Source organism: Rhinolophus hipposideros (assembly GCF_964194185.1).
Source record: "Rhinolophus hipposideros genome assembly, chromosome: 21".
Classification (NCBI taxonomy): domain Eukaryota; kingdom Metazoa; phylum Chordata; class Mammalia; order Chiroptera; family Rhinolophidae; genus Rhinolophus; species Rhinolophus hipposideros.
Genome location: NC_138067.1, coordinates 46,155,876 through 46,178,180, shown reverse-complemented (window position 1 = coordinate 46,178,180; position 22,305 = coordinate 46,155,876). Strand labels below are relative to the sequence as shown.

The 22,305-nt window shown below is 40.8% G+C and overlaps 1 protein-coding gene across 2 annotated transcripts; it reads left to right on the top strand.

Moving 5' to 3' along the window:
• Positions 1-3,342: 3,342 nt before the first annotated feature.
• On the top strand, positions 3,343-19,449 carry LOC308489563 (uncharacterized protein). 2 transcript variants are annotated; one of them, XM_081030892.1, is made up of 6 exons: positions 3,343-3,461; positions 6,374-6,589; positions 9,336-9,462; positions 9,831-9,926; positions 17,244-17,317; positions 17,708-19,449. In XM_081030892.1, the coding sequence occupies exons 2-6, from the start codon at positions 6,575-6,577 to the stop codon at positions 18,650-18,652; spliced, it is 1,257 nt and encodes a 418-aa protein (XP_080887018.1). In that variant the 5' UTR covers positions 3,343-3,461; positions 6,374-6,574; the 3' UTR covers positions 18,653-19,449. The 2 variants fall into 2 exon arrangements, with proteins under 2 accessions (XP_080887018.1, XP_080887017.1); XM_081030891.1 differs by having other exon boundaries at positions 3,364-3,586.
• Positions 19,450-22,305: the final 2,856 nt, after the last annotated feature.

The window sequence follows — 22,305 nt, the reverse complement described above, 5'->3', positions numbered from 1 at the left end:
GAATGTGTTACCATAGATAAACTTACAGAAAGCTGACTGGTATTCTTTCAATGACATTTTCTTTTTTCTGTACCCCACCTATTCTCCCAACATCAAGTTTACAGTTGGGAGAGGATTATCTCCAGTAATTGTACCCACCTATGAAATTTTGATTTCAAGAATTCCCTTTCTGGGGCGGCCATTAGCTCATTGGTTAGAACACCATGCTCTTAACAACAAGGTTGCCGGTTTGATCCCCACATGGGCCAGTGAGCTGCGCCCTCTACTAGATTGAAACAACTACTTGACTTGTAGCTGATGGGTCCTGGAAAAACACACTTAAAAAAAAAAAAGAATTCCCTTTCTATATCATTATGCTCATTTCTTTCATTTTTATATATTTTATTTCCTTTAGAATATCCATTTATTTTTAATATATCGAGGAACATATTGTCTTTCATTGTCTAACAGCCCTCAGTGGCCTTATGGTGTCAGTTACATTTTCACCTTGTTTATCAAATGTTTGTAAATGATCTCATGTACCTTGCCCATGTTCACCTGCTGCCTTCACCTAATAGCCTCAGGACCTGATGAGCTGTTTTCAACTCACAACCCTTTACAGGCAGGAAGTTCACAATGATGTACAGAAAACCAAAGCAAACAAACAAAATAAATAAAAGAACCGTTAGCTTATAGGTGTTTGGTTAAATTGCTATCTGTTTTTGATGGGTGCTATTTATAACTTCTGTCTTAGTGACAAATTATAAATGTTGATACAGTCTGTTCTCATTTATTCAGATTATATTTTACATGGCCAACAACATAGTTTGTCTTGGTATAGTACTATATGCATTTTTAAAGATTGTGTGTAATTCTCTTGGTCGGAAAGAAGACCTCAGTTTTTTACCTCCTGTGTCAGAAAAGATCCAGTTCTTCTCTACTGTGTGTTTCCTTCCTCTGTGTCCCCTTTACTCTCACAGTACTAGCACACTCACCCAGAACACTTCACTTCTGACACTCATGGTAAGCAAATGTGTGGAGGTTTTCTCCCACAGCAAGCAATTCTCTAGGACACCAGCTAGGTGTCCTATGTGTTAATGTAATTCTGACACTGTCAGTCTGGAGATATCATCATATGTCACAGGGTAAGGGCTGAGTCCCATAGGCTGCCCCTCCTGCTTTTAACACAGACCCAGCTGGTGCTCCAGGTCATTGGTTACCTGTGCTTCTGACCAACTAGGTATAGATTGGAGGTTTCAACTACCCCCTTTGGGTTCCATTAATTTGCTAGATTGGCTCACAGATTGCCAGTTTATTAAAGGATGTGATAATGCAGATGGGCAGTCAGATGAAGAGATACATAGGGCCAGCTCTCAGAGGGTCCTAAGCACAGGAGCTTCTGTCCCCATGGAATTGGAGTGCATCACCCTCCTGGTGTGGATGTGTTCACCCACCTGGAAGTCTGTGAACCCCCAACTATTAGGATTTTATGGCAGTTTCCTCACATAGGCATGATCAGCATGTAACTCCATTTCCAGCCCCTCTTCCTCTCTGGAGTGTAGGGGTGGGCCTGAAAATCCTATGCTTCTAATCATGATGTGGTCTTTCTGGTGACCAGTCCCCATCTAGGAGCCCACTAGACTCACCTCAATAGAACAAAACATGCCCTTAGTGTTGCATCACTTAGGAAATCTTCAGTTTTAGGAGCTCTGTGCCAGGAACCAGGGGCAGACGTGAATGTATATATTTTGTTATCTCATACAAATGAGATACAAATGTCAGTTAGGTCCATTTCATTGATTTATTAACAATTTAATTGTTAGTCTTCTATGTACTCATTTTCTTTCTAATTGTTCTATGTATTATTGAGAGAGAAGGCATGGGAATCTCTGAATATAAGAGTGGATTACATTTTTTCTCATTACAACCTGGTTGGCTTTTTCAGAGGTTTGGAAGTTCTGCTGCTCACTGCATGGTTCTTGATTGTTATGTCCTGGTGATGAGTTTATCCCTTCATGATTGTGAAATAGACTTCATTATCCCTGGCCATAGTATTTGTTCTCTAATCTACTTTGGTCTTAATTACTCAATTTTGAATAGTGCACACATAGTTTATCTTTTTTTCAAGATTTTCTTTTTCATCCCTTTTTTTCCCCTCTAATTTTTCTGTTGTTGTTTGGGTTTTTTCTTTGGTATTACCTTTAAAATTTTAAGATATCATTTAAATATATATTTTCCTGAGAGTGTTTATAGTTTATTAATTTTAACTTTCAACCATGATGGGGAACTAGAATTAGATTTTAATTCACCAGGTCAAACTTGTTCCTGTGCTTTTCAAATATTTGAAGTTTTCAACACTGACATCTTTAACAATCTAATAATTTGCATCTGTTTTATAGTGATATTACAGAGGGACATATGTCAAATTTTTGCATTGATTGAGGGAATTCTTTCTTTCTTCTTGTTAATGTGTTCATTTTCCTCCTTTGTAAATTTTACAAGCAACAACACTCCCATGAACAGATGAATTCTTGACTTTCACCTATAATTAGCTTTGCCTCAACTCTTCTGAGTTTGATGCAAATTCCACCAGCCATGTATTTATTTGCTAGTGAACATCGGAGTCCATGTTGAATTTGCTTTCCTGCCAATACGGCTGGTTGGCAATATTCCATAATACTACGTAATGTCCGTAACCTAATTTTGAAAGATCACAAAATCTATTACCAACATTGCATTTTATTAAAAATTACGTTCAGGCAAGAAATGCATGGAATGTTTTTATAAAAAGATTGTATTAAGCTTTCAGTTATGTCATGTTGAATCATAGAGATTAAAACTGAAGATACATATTACAAGTCTAATCAAGTTAAGAAATCTACCAAAATGGTTCCATAGTTTTCACAACTAGAAAGAATCCTTGTTGGTATTAAATCCAAGACTTCCAATAAAGATGGGAAAGTTTTGATCAGTTTTTCATGGATAACCAAATATATAGTTACACATGTAAGAAAAAAACTTTAAACTATAATGAACTCGGAAGGTCTTCATGCAGAATGCATCTTCACTAACAATCAGAAATTCATACTGCAGACCTTGAATATAATGAGTTGAGCTACATTTAACCAAGAGTCAAGAATTACTAAATATCAGTAAATATGCATCTAAGAAATCTTGGGGTATAATGGGTGTGGCCAAGTTCTTGTACAAAATTCAATCCTTCCAGGATCATGAGAATATTCGAAGGAAATCTTACAAATTTTATGAGAAATGATCCAGCCTTATAAAATATTAAGTAGGTTAAACGAATCACAATGGAAAGGCCCACGTGGGCCCCGCCCCACCCAGGAGGCCCCGCCCAGGTCTGGCCACTATTCCCGCCCCGCCCAAAGCCGGAAGCGCTTGGTCCAGGCCACGCGGGCGTCTCTATCTGCCCCGTACTCGCGGAGTTTCTTTCAACTGCGAATCACAGAAGGCTGGCGGTAGGTGTCGGTGATATTGGGTGTTTCTGGTTTAAAGCTGAGCGTCTCAGTCCACGGCCCCGCACACGTGACGCCTGGCGGTCACTGCGGACGGTGAAGTCCCCGCGCCAGCGCCCCCCACAGCGGTGAGTCCGGCGTCCTGGGGAGACGACCCGATCCCAGACCGCTTCGCGGCCGGGTGGAGGCTCCGCGGGGGTTTCCGGGTAAACTGAGGCCGTGCCCCTGTGGTCTCTCCGCCTTCGGGCCCTTAGACCCGCCTGCCGCGTTGTTTTCCTGCTTAAAACCCTCCGCCGGGCAGCCCTCCACGCGCGGTGCGAAGTCCTGGGAGGTGGACTCGGGGGATGGAGTCCAGCCGTTGGCGCCCCTCCCCCAGCCCCGCCACGCGGCCCCTGGAGCCCCGCCTCCGCCCGGGGCTGGGGTTCTGCAGGCCCTCGCCGCCGCCTACAAGCCCGCTCACCCCAGTGTAATGAGAGGCCCGAATCCCAGGTAGAGCACACGGTTCAGGGGGACGGGACTCAGGAGGGAAGGAGCACCGCGGGGTGTCACCAGGCCACCCCCTCACGCGGGGAGGGGCTTTGTGTGAGCGGTGCCTGAAGGGCCGGCCGGGAAGGCGGCAGAACGAGGCTGTGAGGGGGTCACGAGGAGGAGACAGAATGAGAGGAGGGCACAGGTGAGAGGGCAGGACGGTCAGTGCGGGGTCGGTGACGGGGAGGCAGAACAGAGGAGCTGGGAGGGCCTTGTAAAGCGACGGTAAGACTGAGCGAGTAACTCGGGGAAGTAGCCGGAGGAGAAGGAAAATGGAGAAATACAGAAGGGGGAGCTCCTGGGAGATGAAGGGAACCTAAAGGGAGGGGGGCCCCTGGTTAGCAGAGGTGGGGGCAACAAAGGACAAGGCACTTTAGAGGAGAGAGGGGTTAGGAGAAGAGTTGGGGGAGCCGAGAATAGGAACAGAAAGGGGTTGGAGGCTGACAGCACAGCAAGAAGCCTCACTGAGCTAAGCTGGGGGTGTCGGTGAGTCCCCGCACAGGGGTGTAACAGGACAGACAGTGTCACGGGAAGCGTTACGGGAGAAAGATGGGGAGCAAATAGAAAGATTAGGGAGAAAGAGCAACTAAAGGTGAAAGAGCTTTCCAGAGCTTCGCTAAACAAGTGCAGGGAATGGAACAGAGGGAAGGGGAGAAACCGGGAGGGGTGAGGGAGACAGGAGAGGACAGGAGGTCGAGAGAGACTTGCCGATCCAGACAGGAATACATAGTAGCAGAGGAAGAAGGGGTGCCTCTTCCTGGATGAGTGGTGAGGGGGTGGGATGTGGATGATGAAGTCGTGATATCTGACACGGGGCTTTATAATCGACTTAATTTTACATGTGCTGCATTTTCAGTCACACAGATGAGAATGAGAATTACGAGACTCCAGTTTCTAAGGCTTGTGCGTTTAATAATTATTTCATCACTGGATGGGTTCCATGCGTAAGCCTCATGCAGCCAGTGGGGAGAGACCTGTGTCAGTCAGTCATGAGTCCCTTCTCATTTCCTGGGATGGCATGAGGGACGTGACCTGGGACAAGAAATGACTGAAGCTGTCACTACATGATGCTTTTCAAGGAATATTAAAAGCATTGTGTCCTTTTTTCTTTTACATGGAATTTACTTTTTCCTTTCTACCTCTCCTACAATTGATTCACTGTTTTTGTAAAAAGCAAATTGAAATAAATATTAGTCTGCTGAATTTTTGCTTTTTTGTAAATAGTCATTAACTTCTGAAATAAGCTTTGATGACTTCTCATTACCAGCTCTTATTTTCTAAATATGAGATAGTCTTAGTTTTCTTTTAAACTTTGACCCTAGAAGTAATAACAGTAAAAAAAATCTCCAATCGATTTCTCTTCTAATAACATAGTGTCTAGTTTAGATGAGAAACCCTGCATTCTTTCTACTCTTTATCATAGTGAAACATCCATTGGTACTTGTTAATAATATTAGGCTACTTCAGTGTGCATTTGGTGAGGATGTTTGTGTTGAACCTAGTTTGGTGAGTTAGTGTGATATTCAGCAGCTTTTGTCTTCCTTTAAAATGTTTTTGTTAAATTAGTGAACTGGGAGCTACCAAGTAGCTGTCCTCTCAAGTCCTTCTTGTTCATTCTCTGAAAATGTAGAAGGATGGACCAGATGTAAATTCGGTTCCCACAGAGCCCATCTATGTATGGTGAAGTAATGTGATCTATGTATTTCCACAGCTAACCCTCTTTTACAAGTTTTCAGCGCCAAATGCATGTTCATCATTTTATAGCTCTTAGTTGATTCTCTGTGATTTCATGGAAAAGAAGAAGAAAATTCACCTGGGGAGCCAACCCTTCTAGAAGTTCCTGCCCCAATCCCTCACACTCCCCAGAGCTCCATCTGTGCAGTCTGGAATCTGTAGCCCAGTGTGACAGGAAACAGGTCTGGGTGGCAAGTCTGCACCCCAGGGAAACTTAGAGATGCCATTTCATTGACCCCCTGCAGACCTGCAGAACTGTAATTCCTTAGATTGGGCCCTGATCCCCAAGCACCTGCATGGTCATTGAAGCAAACTTCTAATTCCTCTTATGTCACATGGGAATTTTAAGGAATGATGTGACCTACGCCCTCCCCCTGGGAGTTGGACAAGTGGTCTGGGTGGAGCATCACTGTATTAGTGAGGTGTTCATGCGACTCTGAGGGGAGGCCAGGGATTAGCTGGGGTCTCCTGGACACAGTTCTGAGAGTTGAGAGCAGATTTTGGAAAGGGGAGGTAATGGGGTGCTGTGTTGGGTTTGTGGGGGCCAGGAGAGCATCCCACGTTCTCATTGCTGTAGGAATTTCTGGATGTCTGTGTGAGGGGAGGGCACCGGAAGACAGGAAAGAAAAACTCACAGTTCCGTCTTCACTTAGGAGCTCCTTGTCCCTGACTGTACTGTGACAAATTACAAGAGAGGACGACCTTATCAGCATTTCAAGGTCCTGCATGTCAGTTGGGAGGAAGCAAATGAAGGGCCTATGCCCACGCCCTTGAAGGCACATTCTCAAGATGCCCACGTGATTCCTCCACGGAACATCACCTGAGGAAACAGCCCAGAGCAGGAGGAGGACAAAATGACTGCTTTTCAGGTAAGTGTTCCATCCTGGGTCACCAGTTCTGTCCGCTTTTCCTCCTAAAATTCGTAGGTTTAGACCCTGCCACCTTTAATTCTCTACTCCTGAAGTTCTGCCTAGTGAGGTTCTTTTCAACTACTTACTTTTTCCTTTTCCTCTCATGAGAGTCAAGGTCAGCTCTGTAGAACATTCTGCCCTTTCTCCCAGAGCCTTCTCTGCCTTCTGTCCATTAAGGTTCCCTAAGGAGATGAGGAATTCTCACCGTGAATTACTGACCCTCAGGTACTGAAAACATCCCCTTTGTGACAAATCCACATGTCAGGGTGGTTGTGTCCAAGGTCCGTGTTAGGTGGGGTCAGATGCTCAGTGTCCTGAAGAATGGTCAGACAATTAAGTTTGCAAACTCTTCCTAGAACAAGTGCTACATACCTCATTGCTGAATATCAGTATGGTCACCTTCGAAATACTCCCCTTGGGAAGCTATGCACCAACACCAGTGCTTAGTCCACCCTTCAAAGCTATTTTGGAGCTGTTTTTCTGGAATGGCCATCAGAGCTGTTGTCGTATTACCCTTGATGTCCTGAATGTCATCAAAATGTCTTCCTTTCATTATTTCCTTTATGTTTAGGTAAAGAAAGAAGTCATTGGGGGCCAGATCAGGGAGGGTGTTCCAATACAGTTATTTGTTTACTGGCTAAAAACTCCCTCACAGACAGTGCCGTGTGAGCTGGTGCATTGTCGTGATGCAAGAGCCATGAATTATTGGCGAAAAGTTCAGGTCGTCTAACTTTTTCATGCAGTTTTTTCAGCACTTCCAAATAGTAAACTTGGTTAACTGTTTGTCCAGTTGGTACAAATTCATAATGAATAATCCCTCTCATACCAAAAACAATCTTAGCAACAGCATTGCAACAAGGTCGCAAAATTAATTGTCATTCCTCATATGTCCCGTGACTGCAGCGTCAGGGCTGTAGAACGGGAGAAAGAATGTGCACAAGGACCCAGAATGGCCTCAGTGCTCAGAATAGGCCGGAAAGTTCTGGGGGAAACAATGAGTAATTGGAAGAGACTTGCTCACTAGATTGGTAAGAAAGACTGTTTAAACGCTCTATTAGAGTTACAGAATGTGGGAGCTATATAAATGCATTGAAATTTGTAAAAAAACTAATGTTTTTATGATCAGATTCACATTATGATTTTTTATTTGTTCATTTGTGCCGGTAACATCACAGCAGTGATGGTGTGTCCTTCCATGTGCCTCGGTCAGCTGATACCCATTTGTTCCTTCCACCTGATTTTCACCTGGTTGAGGTCCTGTATTCACTATGAAGTTAACATTTTTATCTTTATCATTAATAAGGGTCTGGAGGGATTTACACAGAGATGTGCAAACCATCACATTTCATCTGGAAATTCCCTTTTCTTAGTTTCTCTGCTTTGGAAATTGCAGGCCCTCAGCTTTCTTTACTAGAGATAATTGCCTTTGGAGTGGAGGCTTTCATCAGTCAGGCCTTGTTCCTGTAAATTTTCATTGTATTCCACAGTCATGTCACAGACTTTCTCTACTTCATCATTTTTTGTGTTTTCAAGAAACTTTACAAGAATCATATTAAAGTGTTGAACTGTGGTAATTTGTAATGTATAGCTCAGCACAAATGACATGCAATTTTTTTCAAAACAAAAGCCCCTATAACTTATGTTATTGTGTGTTCTTCTCCCTATTGTGTTTATAAAATACAGAGTATCATCCACAAAAGCATTTATGAGATTTACAGAATTGAAAATAATTGAGATTTCAGTGCCGTGAAAATTTCTTTCTCTTGTCAGTTTTAATGTGCATACAGTTCCCATATGTCTGTGTGTCTTAACACTATTTGAGCTATTGTTTCTTCTTACTTGTTTAAGTTGTTTTTCTTCTTCTCAGTTACAGAAACTGCTATGAGTGTTCATGGGGATTGTCTATACATATTGCTCTGGACCTTTTTGGTAAATTCTAGAGACAGTTTGGAGTAAAACCCAAGCTCTACCATTCTACCAAATGCTTCACAAAATATTCCCATACAGGAGGAAGATTAAGATTTTTTCTTAGATTACTTATGTTCTTTATGAATCAATATATAAAATACAGTTAGAATGTTCTCTATGATATAGTAAGTTTTCAAAAAGAATTGTGTTGTTATGCTTCTAAGAGAAGTGTAAATTCCATAAAACTGTCAAGTCATGTATTAATTTTTCTGTTTCCTTCCTCAATAGCACACTGTGCTATTGAACAGTGTGACATATGGAACAGAGACATTGGTGTCACTAGTCAAAAGTGATTTTGTTAAATGTAGAAACTCAGGCCCCACCCCAGGACTCCTCCGTCAGAATCTGCATTTTTCCAATAATCCAGTTCCTTGTTGTCCACGTGAAAATTTGAGAAGTACTTTGCATTTCTAACTTGCCTTGTCATTTCCAGCCAAGAAATGTACACAATGTATCCTTTATGATACATATATAATACACAAAAATCCATATGCCTGTGTTGATGCCTAAAAATTTATCTTCCAGCAAAGGAAAGTCTGTACATTTGTTTGTGGATCATACGAGTATGTTATCCTCCTTTCTCAGAAAATATACTAAATATTATTACTGTCAGTGACCTTACTATTTAATTCCAGACACTCTTCTAGGTAAAAAACCAGTTCTCTTAACTGTTTTCATATTGAGTCATTTTATGACCTTGCGTGTGACCACGTGGTAAATGTGTCTTTTGTTTCAGGGACGGTTGACATTCAGGGATGTGGCCATAGATTTCTCTCAGGAGGAGTGGGAATGTCTGCACCCAGCTGAGCGGAAACTATACATGGACGTCATGCTGGAGAACTACAGGAACCTGTGCTCCCTGGGTGAGGGTGACTTCCTGCCAGAACTCCTACCCCACCGCAGGGTTGTGTTTCCTTCATCAGTGTCAGTACAGCATCTCCTGGGAGCTTCTGCTCTGTGTGGTGGAGTTTCAGATCCGGGCTCTGAGGAACAAACTGGGGGTTTGCACGTGTAGAAAAGAAGTCTTCACGATGCCCTTGAAGTGGCACTCAGGATCTGAAAACGTTCCATGTTGTCTGGTAAAGATGCTGTCAGAAAAGAGTGTTTTCGGGGCATCCTTTTCTAGAATATTCTAATTTTCTGCAATGTCCTTTCTTCTCAGCTGAGCACATACTGGATTGGAAATTGGAGAATTTCCATCAAAAATCATGTTCCTTTTTCTAATAAACAGATCTTGCTGTCTCTAAGCCAGACTTAGTCTCCTTTTTGGAGAGAATGAAGGAGGCCTGGGATGTGAAGCAAGAAAAGACAGTGTCCATCCATCCAGGTAGGTGGGAATGAAGGAGGCAGATGACACAGGTGAGAGGGCCAAAGGTCCCGGAGGAGCCAGATCTTAAGATGTGGTTTGGGAAGTTTCGCTTCAGTGGAAAGGATGTGAGAAGCCCAGGTTTCTGTCTGTTGCTGTCACAGAGGGACAGTTCTGTCCAACACGTCCTGTGCTCCTACATCCTCTAGGGACTGTCCTCCTGCTCAGTGATCTGGGTCCCATCGCAGTGCGGGCTGATGTCCTCCCCCTGGACTGTGGGGGCCCCCCCTGGTATGGCTATTGTTCCATTGCCTGGGGGGCCGGGGAAAATCTGTGCTCTCTGCTGAGGAATTCTCCCTGAAGCCATTTTTAAAGTTCTGTTCTTGGCTCATGTAAGGAGTTTGTGAAGGAAGTGGTGGAGGTCCTAGAATTTGGAGCAGAAATCCCAGGGGCGCTGGCGACAGATGTCGCATATTTTCTGCTTTATAATTTCTAATCCTAAGGAGGCTTCAAACATGACCCTGTAAAGTTCAGACCCAGTAATTTCATGTCAGTACCAGTCACCTCCCTAAAGTGAGAAACCGTAAACTTGTTTTCACTTCAAATGTCCTTTTGTATTGTATGAACTAACATTAGAAATTTCTAGTCTATATCCCCTGTTCCTCCATGTTAGAATAGTTTAACGTATCTGTTTATCTCACAGGATTCTTAAATGAATTAATGCCTTAGGGGAGTTTAGAACATTGTCCATCATAATAGGAAGGTCTCCATTATTCCCTGATTTCTTAATGACTGTCATGTTATAAGTCTGTCTTCTTCAGTGCAAAGCTTCCTGGGCCTGTATCTTGCATGTTTTCACTTTCTGATTAGATGGAGAAGTGCTGATACATGTACTAGAATGAACTCCTTTGGTAAGAAGTGAGGTTTAGAATTATTAGGTTCCCATTTCAGATAATGTGTGCTTCCTCAATTTCAGTTTACTTCAGGCAAAAAGTAATAAGGAGGTTTGTTATCTGCCTTCCTCAGCATGTCTCTCAGTAATGGTGTACTTTAATCTCATATTGATTTTTATGGATCACTTATCTTTGATATTTGACAACTTTTTTGTTGTTTATTTAGAAACGAAGGGGTTTTTGTTCTCTATATGATGCATTACAGCCTATATATTTACTGTAAGAATAGTAGCAATATATTAATAACGTAATAATTCCTCCAATGTCATTTCCATGCTTATTTATTAAAATTTTTCTTTAGAGCTGATTATGAATGCTTCTAATGCATTGTCTGTGAAGTTTTCTTGCCCTACAATACATACTCCAATGATTCAGAATGCTTGCTGTTTGTGTGACCACACTCACGGTGGAAACGGAGTTATACAGAAGGGTTCTCAATAGTACATGTGTGTAGTGTTAAGAATTCTGGAGATACATTTTCTCTTATTGTTATTTTGCAATTCCATAACAGTGAGTTTTCTATTTTATGGTAGTTTCCTCAAATTTTGTTACTTCCTTTTTTGGTTGTTACTCATATATTATGAATGTTAGTGACAGTTTTCAGCTCACACTTAAGACAATGTGAGGTTTGATTCACAAGGAATCCGGCATATGTCTGTTGTTATTAAAATTAGGTGCATGTTTGTGTGTATCATTGATATAATAATGTTGGATCTGCCGGCAGTTTCTGGGTGTGGGCTAGGATCCTATCTCATGAAGCCGAAGAATGAACACATGGACCAGGGATAGGCAAGAGATGTAAAGGAAGATAGTTTATTAGAGGCAGGAGAAGACGTTGCAGCTCCCGAGCAGGAGATGGTACCTGAAACTGGGAAGCCCAGTTACTGAGGCAAAAGCTCCTACTAAGGGGACTGAAGCCTTTTAATGGAATTCATCTATCAGGTTTGTCCTGTTTGCCATTCTGAAGGGATTAATGAACTAACCCATTCGTATCTATCAGATCTGCTCCTTTGTGCGGCCAGAAGGGATTTGAGATAATTATTAACCTCAAGGCATATTCTCATATCTTTTTCCTGGAGTGAAGGAGACATGCCAGAACCTGGAGTTTCAGGATATGGCAGCTTTTTGTTTATTCTACCAGGGACCCCCCCCCGCCCCCGCGCCCCTCCGGCTACCTAGCAATCATACTAACTAACCTGTCTCATCATCATTTTATCCTGGCTTTGTGCATGACTTATTTATTTATTTCCTTAGTTAATGGTCAGTCTTTTCTTATCCTGCGTAGTTAAGTAGTTGTGGTAATAGGCTTCATTTCACATCTATTTACTGGTGATTTTATGTTCTCTTTGTGAGAGAATCACTTTTTTGAATTCCAGATAATTTTTGACATGTTTTATAACTGTATCTCTTTTAGACATTATTTTTCATTTTCAATTTTCGTCAAAAATTTGACTAAAAAGTCTCCCACCTGTAACTATAGTCCAATCGTGTTAAGTATATTCACATTGTTGTACAACTGACCTCTGGAAATTTCCATCTTGGAAAATAGACTCAATACCCATTAAACAACCACTTCCTCATTTCCCTTCACCCCACGCCTTCCTTTTGTTCTGTGAGGAGGACTGCATTAGGGGACTCACAGAAGTGGACTCTTATAGTATCTGTGTCTTTGTGATTCATGAGCTTTACTGAAATGTCCTCAAGGTTTGTCTGCATTGTATCAGGTGAGAGCATCTGTTTCTATTTCAAGGCTGAATAACATTCTGTTGTATGTATATGCTACATTTTCTTCACCATTTCAGTGGCCATTTGGGTTGCTTCCACCTATTACAGGTTTTGTGAATAATGCTACAGTGTGCATGGGTGTGCACACAGCTCTTGCAGAGCCTCCTTTGAAGTCTCTTGGAAATGTACTCAGAAGTGGGAAGGCTGCATAGTAGTGGGATTCTATTTTTAGTTTTTTGGAAGACCTTCATATTGTTTCCACCAATGAATATTTCATCCAAGAGTGCATAAGGGTTCCAGTTTCTCCACATTTTTGCCAACACTTGATATTTTGTGTTTCTTTGATCATCCTAATTCTGTTGTCATCCTACAGTTGTCATCCTAATTGGTGTGCAGTGATACTGGTTTTTTTTTAAAATAGCGGATACAAACATGTATATTCTTGTGTGAACATAACGAATTACTGGAAAGATACATGGACCTGAGATCAGATATTTCAGAGAAGCTGAAGTCTGAGGATGACTTCTATGTTAATAGCAGTTTTAGGTCACAGCAAAATTGAGTAGACGTTACAGAGAATTCCCACATGCACAGCTTTCCCCCTCTATCACCCCCCCCAAGTGGTACATTTGTTACATAGATGAAGCAAAACTCACATGTCATTGTCACTCAGAGTTCATAGTCCACCTTGGGGTTTACTGTGGGGTTGTCTATTCTGTGGGTGTGGACACATTTATGATGACATGTGTCGTACAGTGTAGTTTCATGGCCCTGAATATTCTCTGTGCTCTGCCTGTTCATCTCTCCCTCCCGTAAACCATGACAATTAGTGATCTATTTACTGTATCCATCATTTTGCCTTTTCTAGAATGTCATAGCTGGAATCATACATTATGTGAACTTTTCAGATTGTTGTTTTTTTTCACTTAATGTATATCTAGGTTTCCTCCATGTCTTTTCATGGATTGAAAGCTTTTTTCTTTATAGCCCTGATAATAGTCCATTTTCTGTGTGTGCCACAGTCCACTCCTCCATTCACCTCTTGACAGACGTCTTGGTTGCTTCCTAGTTTTGGAAATTATGAATAAAGATGCTGTGGACACACACGTGAGGGCTATTGGGTGGATAAACGTTTTCAACTATTTGGTAACTACTAAGGAGCACAATTGCTGACCCATATGGTTAGTGTATGTGTATTTTTCAAAGAACTAGCAAACTGTACCCGAGACACTGCAGCATTTTGCATTCCCACCGGCAGTGAGTGAGAGTTCCTGCTGCTCCCCGTCCTCACCAGCACTTGGTGTTGTCCGTGTTCTGGGTTCTGGCCCCTCCTAACAGGTGTGTAGTGGTGTTTAATTTGCTGTGTGTTTCATTCTCGTTGTTTTCATGTGTATTTCCCTGGTGACATATGATGTGGAGCATCTTTTTATATATTATTTTGCCTTCTGTATACCTTGTCTAGTGTGGTGTCTGTTTAGGGCTTTGGCCCATTTTTTAATCAGGTTTGTAGTTTTCTCATCGATCAGTTTGAAGTCTTCATTATGTGTTTTGCATAGTAGACCTTTACAGGTATGTCTTTGCAAATATTCTTTCCCAGTCTGTGGCTTCTCATCTTGTACTCTTGATGAGGATGACTAGTTCATTTTTGCTGCGTAGTATTTGGTTTCAAACATGGGAGTTCAGAACTTAATATTACGATTGAAAAACTTGGTTAAGAATTTGCCTTGAAAAAATCTGAAGTATATGAAATTAAGTTTACTTTGTATTTAATAACATTTTCATTACAGTTCCAGATATGGGTTCATTCCTGGAATAAACACAATTGAGTCACATGTTTATGGGGAAGGTTTTACATATAAATTTTCTGACAATATTACATCAACTCTAATGAAATCTTTTAATTCATTCCTAATTGTACAGCACTATCAAATATGGCCTTTTTAAAAAAATTTTTTGTTATTTTGGTGTTTTTTGTATTATAAAGATAATATATGATTGTTACAAATATTGAAACAGTAGAAAGATATTAAAATTTTCATTGTGATTCAAAATGTGGTCAACCATTTAATTTGTTTATTTCTATTATTAAAGTATAGTTGATATGCAATATTATATTAGTTTCAGTTTATAACATGGTGATTCTTCATTTACATATCTTACGAAGTGATCACTATGCTGAGGCTAGTACTCATATGCCACCTGACAAAGGTATCACGATATAACATTTACTATATTCCCTCTGCTGCATAACATCTCATGTTTTACTCATTTCATAACTAGATGTTCATACCTCTCAACCCCCTTTTCACCTTTCCTTATGGCCCTCTCTTCTGGTAACTATCAGTAAATTGTATCTGTGAATCTTTTTCTGATTTGTTTTGTTTGTTCGCTTTTAGTTTTTGGATTCCACATATCAGTAAAATTGTACGCTATTAGTCTTTCTGTGTCTGGCTTATCTCACTCAGCATAGTAACCTCTAGGTCCTTCCATGATGCCACTGGAAGGATTTCCGTCTTTGATTTGACTGAATATCATTTCATTGTGTATATCTATCACATGTTTATCCACTGCTCTATTGATGGATACATAGATTGCTACCACTTCTTGTCTATTTTAAATAATGTTGCAGTGGATGTAGGGGTGCATATATCTTTTCAAATTATTTTTTTGGTATTTCTTGGATAAATGTCCAGAATTAGAATTGCTGTGTCATATGGTAGTTGTGTTTATAATGTTTTCATGAACCACCATACTGTTTTTGCTGCACAATTTTTATATAAATATAATTGTTACAGCTTCTCGGTGAATTCACCCTTTTATTATTACATAATATTCTTTATGTTGTGACGCTTTTTGACAGTATTTCTCTGATACTAGTAGGCCACCTATGTTTTTTTCAGTAACTGTCTGTATGGAATTCCTTTTTCCATTCTTTTAGTTACGAGGTCTGACAATTAAGTTTGTGAACTTGTTGCTAACCCTTTTTGATGTCAGAGGGATTATTCATGACTAATTTGTACCAACTGGACAAACAGTTAACCAAGTTTACTATTTGAAATGCATAAAAAAGTTAGATGACCTGAACTTTTCACCAACAATTCATAGTTCTGTATCACAACAATGCACCAGCTGACAGCCCTGTTTTCTGAGGGAGCTTTTAGCCAGTAAACAAATAACTGTATTGGAACACCCTCCCTACTCTCCTGATCTGGCTCCCAATGACTTCTTTCTTTACCTGAAGATAAAGGAAATATTGAAAGGGAGACGTTTTGATGACATTTAGGACATCAAGGGTAACACGACGACAGCTCTGATGGCCATTCCAGAAAAACAGTTCCGAAATTGCTTTGAAGGGTAGACTAGGCATTGGCATCGGTGCATAGCTTCCCCAGGGGAGTACTTTGAAAGTGACCCTAGTGATTCAGCAATGAGGTATGTAGCACTTTTTTTAGGATGAGATCGCTAACTTAACTCTGTCCTTTTATGTCTTCACATCTAAAATAAGTCTCTTGTAGACAGAAGGTGTTGGATTTTGGATTTTGAAGCCATTCAGCCAACTTATGTCTTTTAATTGGGGGAATTTCATCTGCTTTCATTTAAACTAATATATTACAAGGGGGGACTACTATAACCATTTTAGAATTGTTTTCTGCACTTTTTGTAGCTCCTTTGTCCCACTTTTCCCCTCTCTACTGTGTTCTATTTTGTTTCTATGATTTTTTTTTTTTTTGATAGTGACATGCTTCTGATCTTTTTCTCACTTGTTTTGGTGTGTCTGGTATAGCTATTTTATTGTGGTTATCATGGGGGTAACTTGAAACATTTTAAAGTTTTAAGAGTGTATTTTGAATTCTTGGCCAAGCTGTTAATAGCTCTGTTAATTTAGGGCCAGTATGTGGGGATTTAGTTTGTTCCTCTGATTGGACCATGTTTTTCTGTTTATGTGCCTTGTGATCTTTTGTTGAGATTTGTGAGAAGAGTAGCCACCATCGCAGGCTTTGTAGACTTGCTTTGTACAGGAGAACACAGATAACAGGAAGCTGTGCTTGAAATTCTGAGGGCTGTCAAACTAATTCTGGGGAAGTGTGTTCTCTGTGTTTTTTGTATGTTATTTTCCAGTTCAAAATGTTTTCTATTTCTTTTTAGAGGCAGTGGTATCTTCCTATTCTTGATGTTTGTCTTCAGTTCTGCAGTCTTTGTGGTGTTTGAACAATTACTCACCATTTTTCTTAGTGGCCACCACAATGCATTCACATTGCACTGCCATTCTCTTAGCACTTGATGTGATGCAGAAGATAAATGAGTCCCTCAGGCAGCTGCAATGAAAGGACACCATTGGACACACAGTATACTCAGCTAAGTCCCTCCTGAGAAGAAACTGGGAATTGGTGTTTTCTTGCAATATTGCCTTGGTGTGCCAGGGAGTGTTAGAGACTATTATCAGCAAAGATAAGCAACTTTCCTTTCCCTTTAAATGTGACTCTTGGGCATGCTGTTAACTGTGAACTCCCTTCTGAAATGATTAATACTCTCCATGGAGGAGCAAAATTTTTGTGCTAGCTCATACACCATCTTCCTAAGTCCTATGATAAGTATTACATTCATGCAGTAGAATTTATCTGACTGCAGGAAGAGTAATAATTTATTTGGTGCCTTGCAGTTATGCCTTCAGAAGACACCCAGGGCTTGTTGCCAACACCGGATATGGAAGATTCATTCCACAGAATGCTTCTGGTAAGATCTGGAAGGTGTGGCCTTGAGTATCTACCCTTATTGAACAAGTGGGAATGTGAGAGGGGTTGTGAAGGGCCAAGGGATATTATGAAGGACATAACCAAACTGGGACCATTACTCATAGTAAAATTTGCCAAAAAGATCAAAGATATAAGACGTCTTGGGAAAACCGTCACTTTAAGGCAGTTACTTTTGCAGAATAATCTGTTTCACTGAGAAAAAAATCCTTCCTTGTTCCAAATTCTCTAATTTTCATTATAGAAACTAATGGGAGGGTATGTATATAAGCGTTATGTTTCCATAGGTATCACTGTGTTATTGGGACAACTTTATGTGTTTAATGAAATTAGAGCCCTTACTAAATTCCTTTCTGTCTTCAATGATTACCAGAGTACGTGTAATGGAGAGAGGAGTTATCAATTCAATGACTCTTGCAAAAACTTTAGAGAAGGGTCAAATCCTAATAAGTATCAGACAACTCAGTATCCAGAGAACCATTGTACATATGGGAATGTCTTTGATCAAAGCTCAAATCTTATATATCAGAATCATCATATTGTAGAGAAGACAAAGAAATATAGTGAAAGTGACATATCTTTGAACCGATCTTTAAATCTTACTGAACATGAGAGTATTAATACTTGGGAGGAACCTTACAAATGTAATCACTGTGGGAGAGTCTTTATTCGATTACCCAGTCTAAACAGATGTAAGAAAATCCAAGCTGAAGAGAAGACTTACAAGTGTAGAGAATGTGGCAAAGCCTTTATTCGGCGTTCACATCTTACTAGACATGAGAGAATTCATACTACAGAGAAACCTTACAAATGTGAACAATGTGGCAAAGCCTTTACTCAGCGTGCACATCTTACTGTACATGGGAGAATCCATACAGGAGAGAAGCCTTACAAATGTGAACAGTGTGGTAAAGCCTTTAATGGGCGTTCACATCTTACTACACATAAGATAATCCATACTGGAGAGAAGCCTTACCAATGTAGAGAATGTGGTAAAGCCTTCTTTCGGAGTTCAAGTCTTACTCAACATCAGAGAATTCATACAGGAGAGAAGCCTTACAAATGTGGAGAATGTGGGAAAGCTTTTATTTACCGTTCACAGCTTACTACACATGTGAGAATTCATACTGGAGAGAGACCTTACAAATGTGAGCAATGTGGCAAAGCCTTTAACCGATGTTCACATCTTAGTCTTCATAAGAGAATTCATACTGGAGAGAAGCGTTACAAATGTACAGAATGTGGAAAAGCCTTTATTCACCGTTTACAGCTTACTCGACATGTGCGAATTCATAATGGACAGAAATATCGTAAGTGAAGAATTTGGAAAACACTATTGCAGGATCGAGAGCCTCCCTCAATATCAGAGAATACATACTGGAGGGAAATTCTCCATTTCTAATATGCGACGAAAGACCTGTGTCAAAAATATACACTTCAGAAAACCCCACAGAATTTTTGCTATAAAGTGACTTTAAAGATGTGAAAAAATGAAGGGAAGTGTTCATCAAAAATCAAATGTGGAATATCAGAGAATTGACATTAGAGAGTAGTACGTCAGGAACACTCTTTACAGCTTGCCTTAAATCAGAATACTTACAGTTAATAAGCAAAAGTTTAAAAACTTAGAAAACTTTCTTCTTAGTATGTTTCAACTTAAGAAGGGGAGGGATGTTGGACGGGTATTATTACTTTCAATGTATTTTTATATATTGACATTACTCAACGATTTTGTTTTTCAAAAGGAAATATTAATGTAAATCCTCTCTAAAGTCACTTGACACTGTATTTTGACACCTCGTGTGTGGTGAATAATGGCTTGATTGTGGCTGCCTCGAAAATCTGAGAGCCCTTGTATGTTGGAAGGGATTCACTCAGATCTCCTCCCTGGAAGGCTGAGGGCACTGTACTACACAATGTATGAAGAAATTTAAATGGAGGTGCTGTTTGATTGACTTAAACGTTGATGTAAGTCACCGTGAAGTAGGTGTTCGGGACATCGTTCTCTGCATTAATGTAAGACAGGAACATTCTGAATTTTAACTAGTTTTACCTGTTGTTCTTTAAGGAAAATAGGTGGCAGTTCATTAAAACCATGATGTATTTTTGTTTGTATTTTGCGTTGTTGAGTATTATTTGGTGGGATTGAAATAAAGAAGTCCTCAGAGGTACCTGAGAAAAGTACAGAAACTCATCCCTAAGTGCATAATTATTGTACATTCATGTTTCCTAAACAATGAGCCTCATTCTTCAAACCCATGGAAAACAGAGCTCTAAGATTACTATATCAGAACAACCAGAATGTTTCTTAAATGCTTGTATCTGTATTTTGTCCATGGATCTTACAGGATGTTTACTATGCTTTATTTAGACTATGTGGGAATTTTTATTTTTAATAAAAACGTGAATGATTTTTAATGTACTAACACTGATGTGTAATGAATGACTTGTTATCCTGCCACCTATGTTAACCTCTCTCACCTTAGTCACAGTGGTAATCAACAATTGCTATTTGGTGATGCTGTGGAATGAGAGCAGTAGGAATCCCTTTTCTTTGTGTTCTTAATCTGCAAATAATGTGAGGCTATTTTCCCCATAATTTATATATTATACTCTCTTCTCCTGATTGTAACTATTAGAGAATTATGATGGTTACAATAGTGCTGTAGAGAGTTTAGCTAAACTACCATATTGCTGCCTCAGAATCCATGTTGTGTCGCCAAGTTGCCTTGAAGTGACACTGGCCCCTCCCACTAGTGCATACACTATTGTGCAGACAACAGGTCACAGACTCAGAAGTGAATGTAAGTTCCCGTTATTACTTCTCCAGCAGCCCTTGTGAGCAAGTGTCCCCCGCCTCTGAGGGACTTCAGTTTGTATGCCCCCTGGATAGATCCCTGCAGAGCTTACCAAAACCCTGCTGTTTTTCGTTTCAATTGACCAATCTGGGCTTACCTTGAGAACCCCAAATCACTTCTCCCATGAACCCTAATAAAGGCATGTGCCTGGGTCCTGCCCTTCTCTGGTGCATCCTGCCTCGGCCTCCCCATGTGGCCCTTCCAGGCGTGCTGTGTCCTTCAGGACCTGTGAGGATAAGAAATTGGTCTATTTTAGTTTCCCTGTCATTTTTGTTGAACTGCATGCTCAGCATCCAATGAAGGAGCTCTGCTTAACAAATGCTAATTTATCAGTCACAGGAAATATAATTAGAAGCTGTACTTTGGTTTAAGGGGTGGTAATAGTCTGCTCAACATGGGTTTGCAAGGCGGCATGTGCGTGCACCCCACATTCCCCATTGGTACCAGAATTTGTGGACATCTGTGGGAAAGGAGGGCATATGACGACAGGATAGACCTCTCAGGTCTCCATATAGGAGCTCATTGTGAGGACAGGGAAGGGGGCCTCTGCATTTTCCTGCCTGTGGATGTAATGATAGATGAATGGGCTCTGCTGGTGCTTTCAACACATATTCTCAAGGTGCAGGCATGACCCCCCACATCACTATGTGATGATAAAGAAGAGATACAAATGGCACGTTCTTGGTTAAGTATCATATCTCAGTTCAGGGGCTCTTATGTTTTCCCATTACTGTCATGTATTTAGAAGTTGCAAACCTTTACTTCTGATATTCCTAGGTAACCAATACGTTTTCAGCTAGTTTTTTCCCCTCTTGTTTTTCTGATAGTCAAAGTCAGTTGTTACATTACATATTTCCTATGTCACAGAGCTTCTGTCGACTTCTCCATCCTGACTTCCTACATCTTCAACTACTGACCTGCAACTATTAAAAGTGTTCCCTTTGTGACAGGCTAACATAGGAATGTGTTGATAGCTAAGATTTCCATTGGCTTTGGGGTTGGGTCCTGGGATATCAGTGGTGTTGCGTCCTGCGCAACATGGGCAGTGAATATGCAAGAAGGGGCTGTTTGGGTTAAGTTTTTAAGAAAGAAACAGAGACTTAATGCAGTTAAATCTCTCAGAAGGCCAGGGGTCTCTCAGTCACAGAGGACTGGAGCCCAGAATAAAGCCGACTAGAGGCTTTTATTGATAAGTATGCAAGGGCGTAACAGTATTTTTTGGCACGGTCTGTGAGACTAACTTATCACGTTATAGAAACATCCCAAGCCAATGATTTTATCCTTCAAACAGCCGAAGCACAAGGTACCATGATGTCTTACCTAAGGTCTGTACCTTCTCAGGGTCAAGTCTCTCATATTGTAACATCTCCGTAGAGATAAGTAGAGAGAACTGATCTTTGTTGTCCTCATGACTTCTCTCACAAACAGGTGACAGCGAAAAGCCAGAGCCGGCAACAGACTTTCCCAGGCAGGGGAAAGGGAGGCAAAGCCCCTTCCCATATTTTTATAAGGCAGCTCATTGGGGGTCCCCACTTGGTTCCACCTGGCTAAGGTTGTATCTCCCCTGAGATATCTTACCCGTCTTTGGCTGCAAACCATCTTTTGGGGACCAGACAGAGAGACATAAGGTGTAAACACAAGGATGGAACAGAGTCCCAGAAAGGCACAGTCTCACAGACTCTTCTCTCCTTAAGGAAAGACATGGAGGGACAGTTGGCTAGGCTGTTGTGCAACTACAAAGGGGGACAGTGCATTTTTAGGTCCCATCTGGATGCTCCCTCAGCTCTGCTGGAGACCAGGTTTCAGAAAACTCACAAGTAGGAGGGAAAGAAAGTCTTGCTGTCTGGAATGCTAAAGAAAGACTTTCTATTCAAAATAAACTAAAAGTTAGCAGATGGGAGCTACCTGTGGATTGAAATGTGTATCGAGTAGGTGTTTCCATGTGATTAGAATTATATCATAATTCACTTTTCCCCAATGATAACAGGATAGATGATGTGTTCGTCTATGTGCATCAGGCAGCCCACACGAGTTTGTCCCCTCACAGCTGATTTTATCTTAATCCACTTGATTCAGGTCCTGTATGCCCCATTCTTCCTCTATAATGGTAACA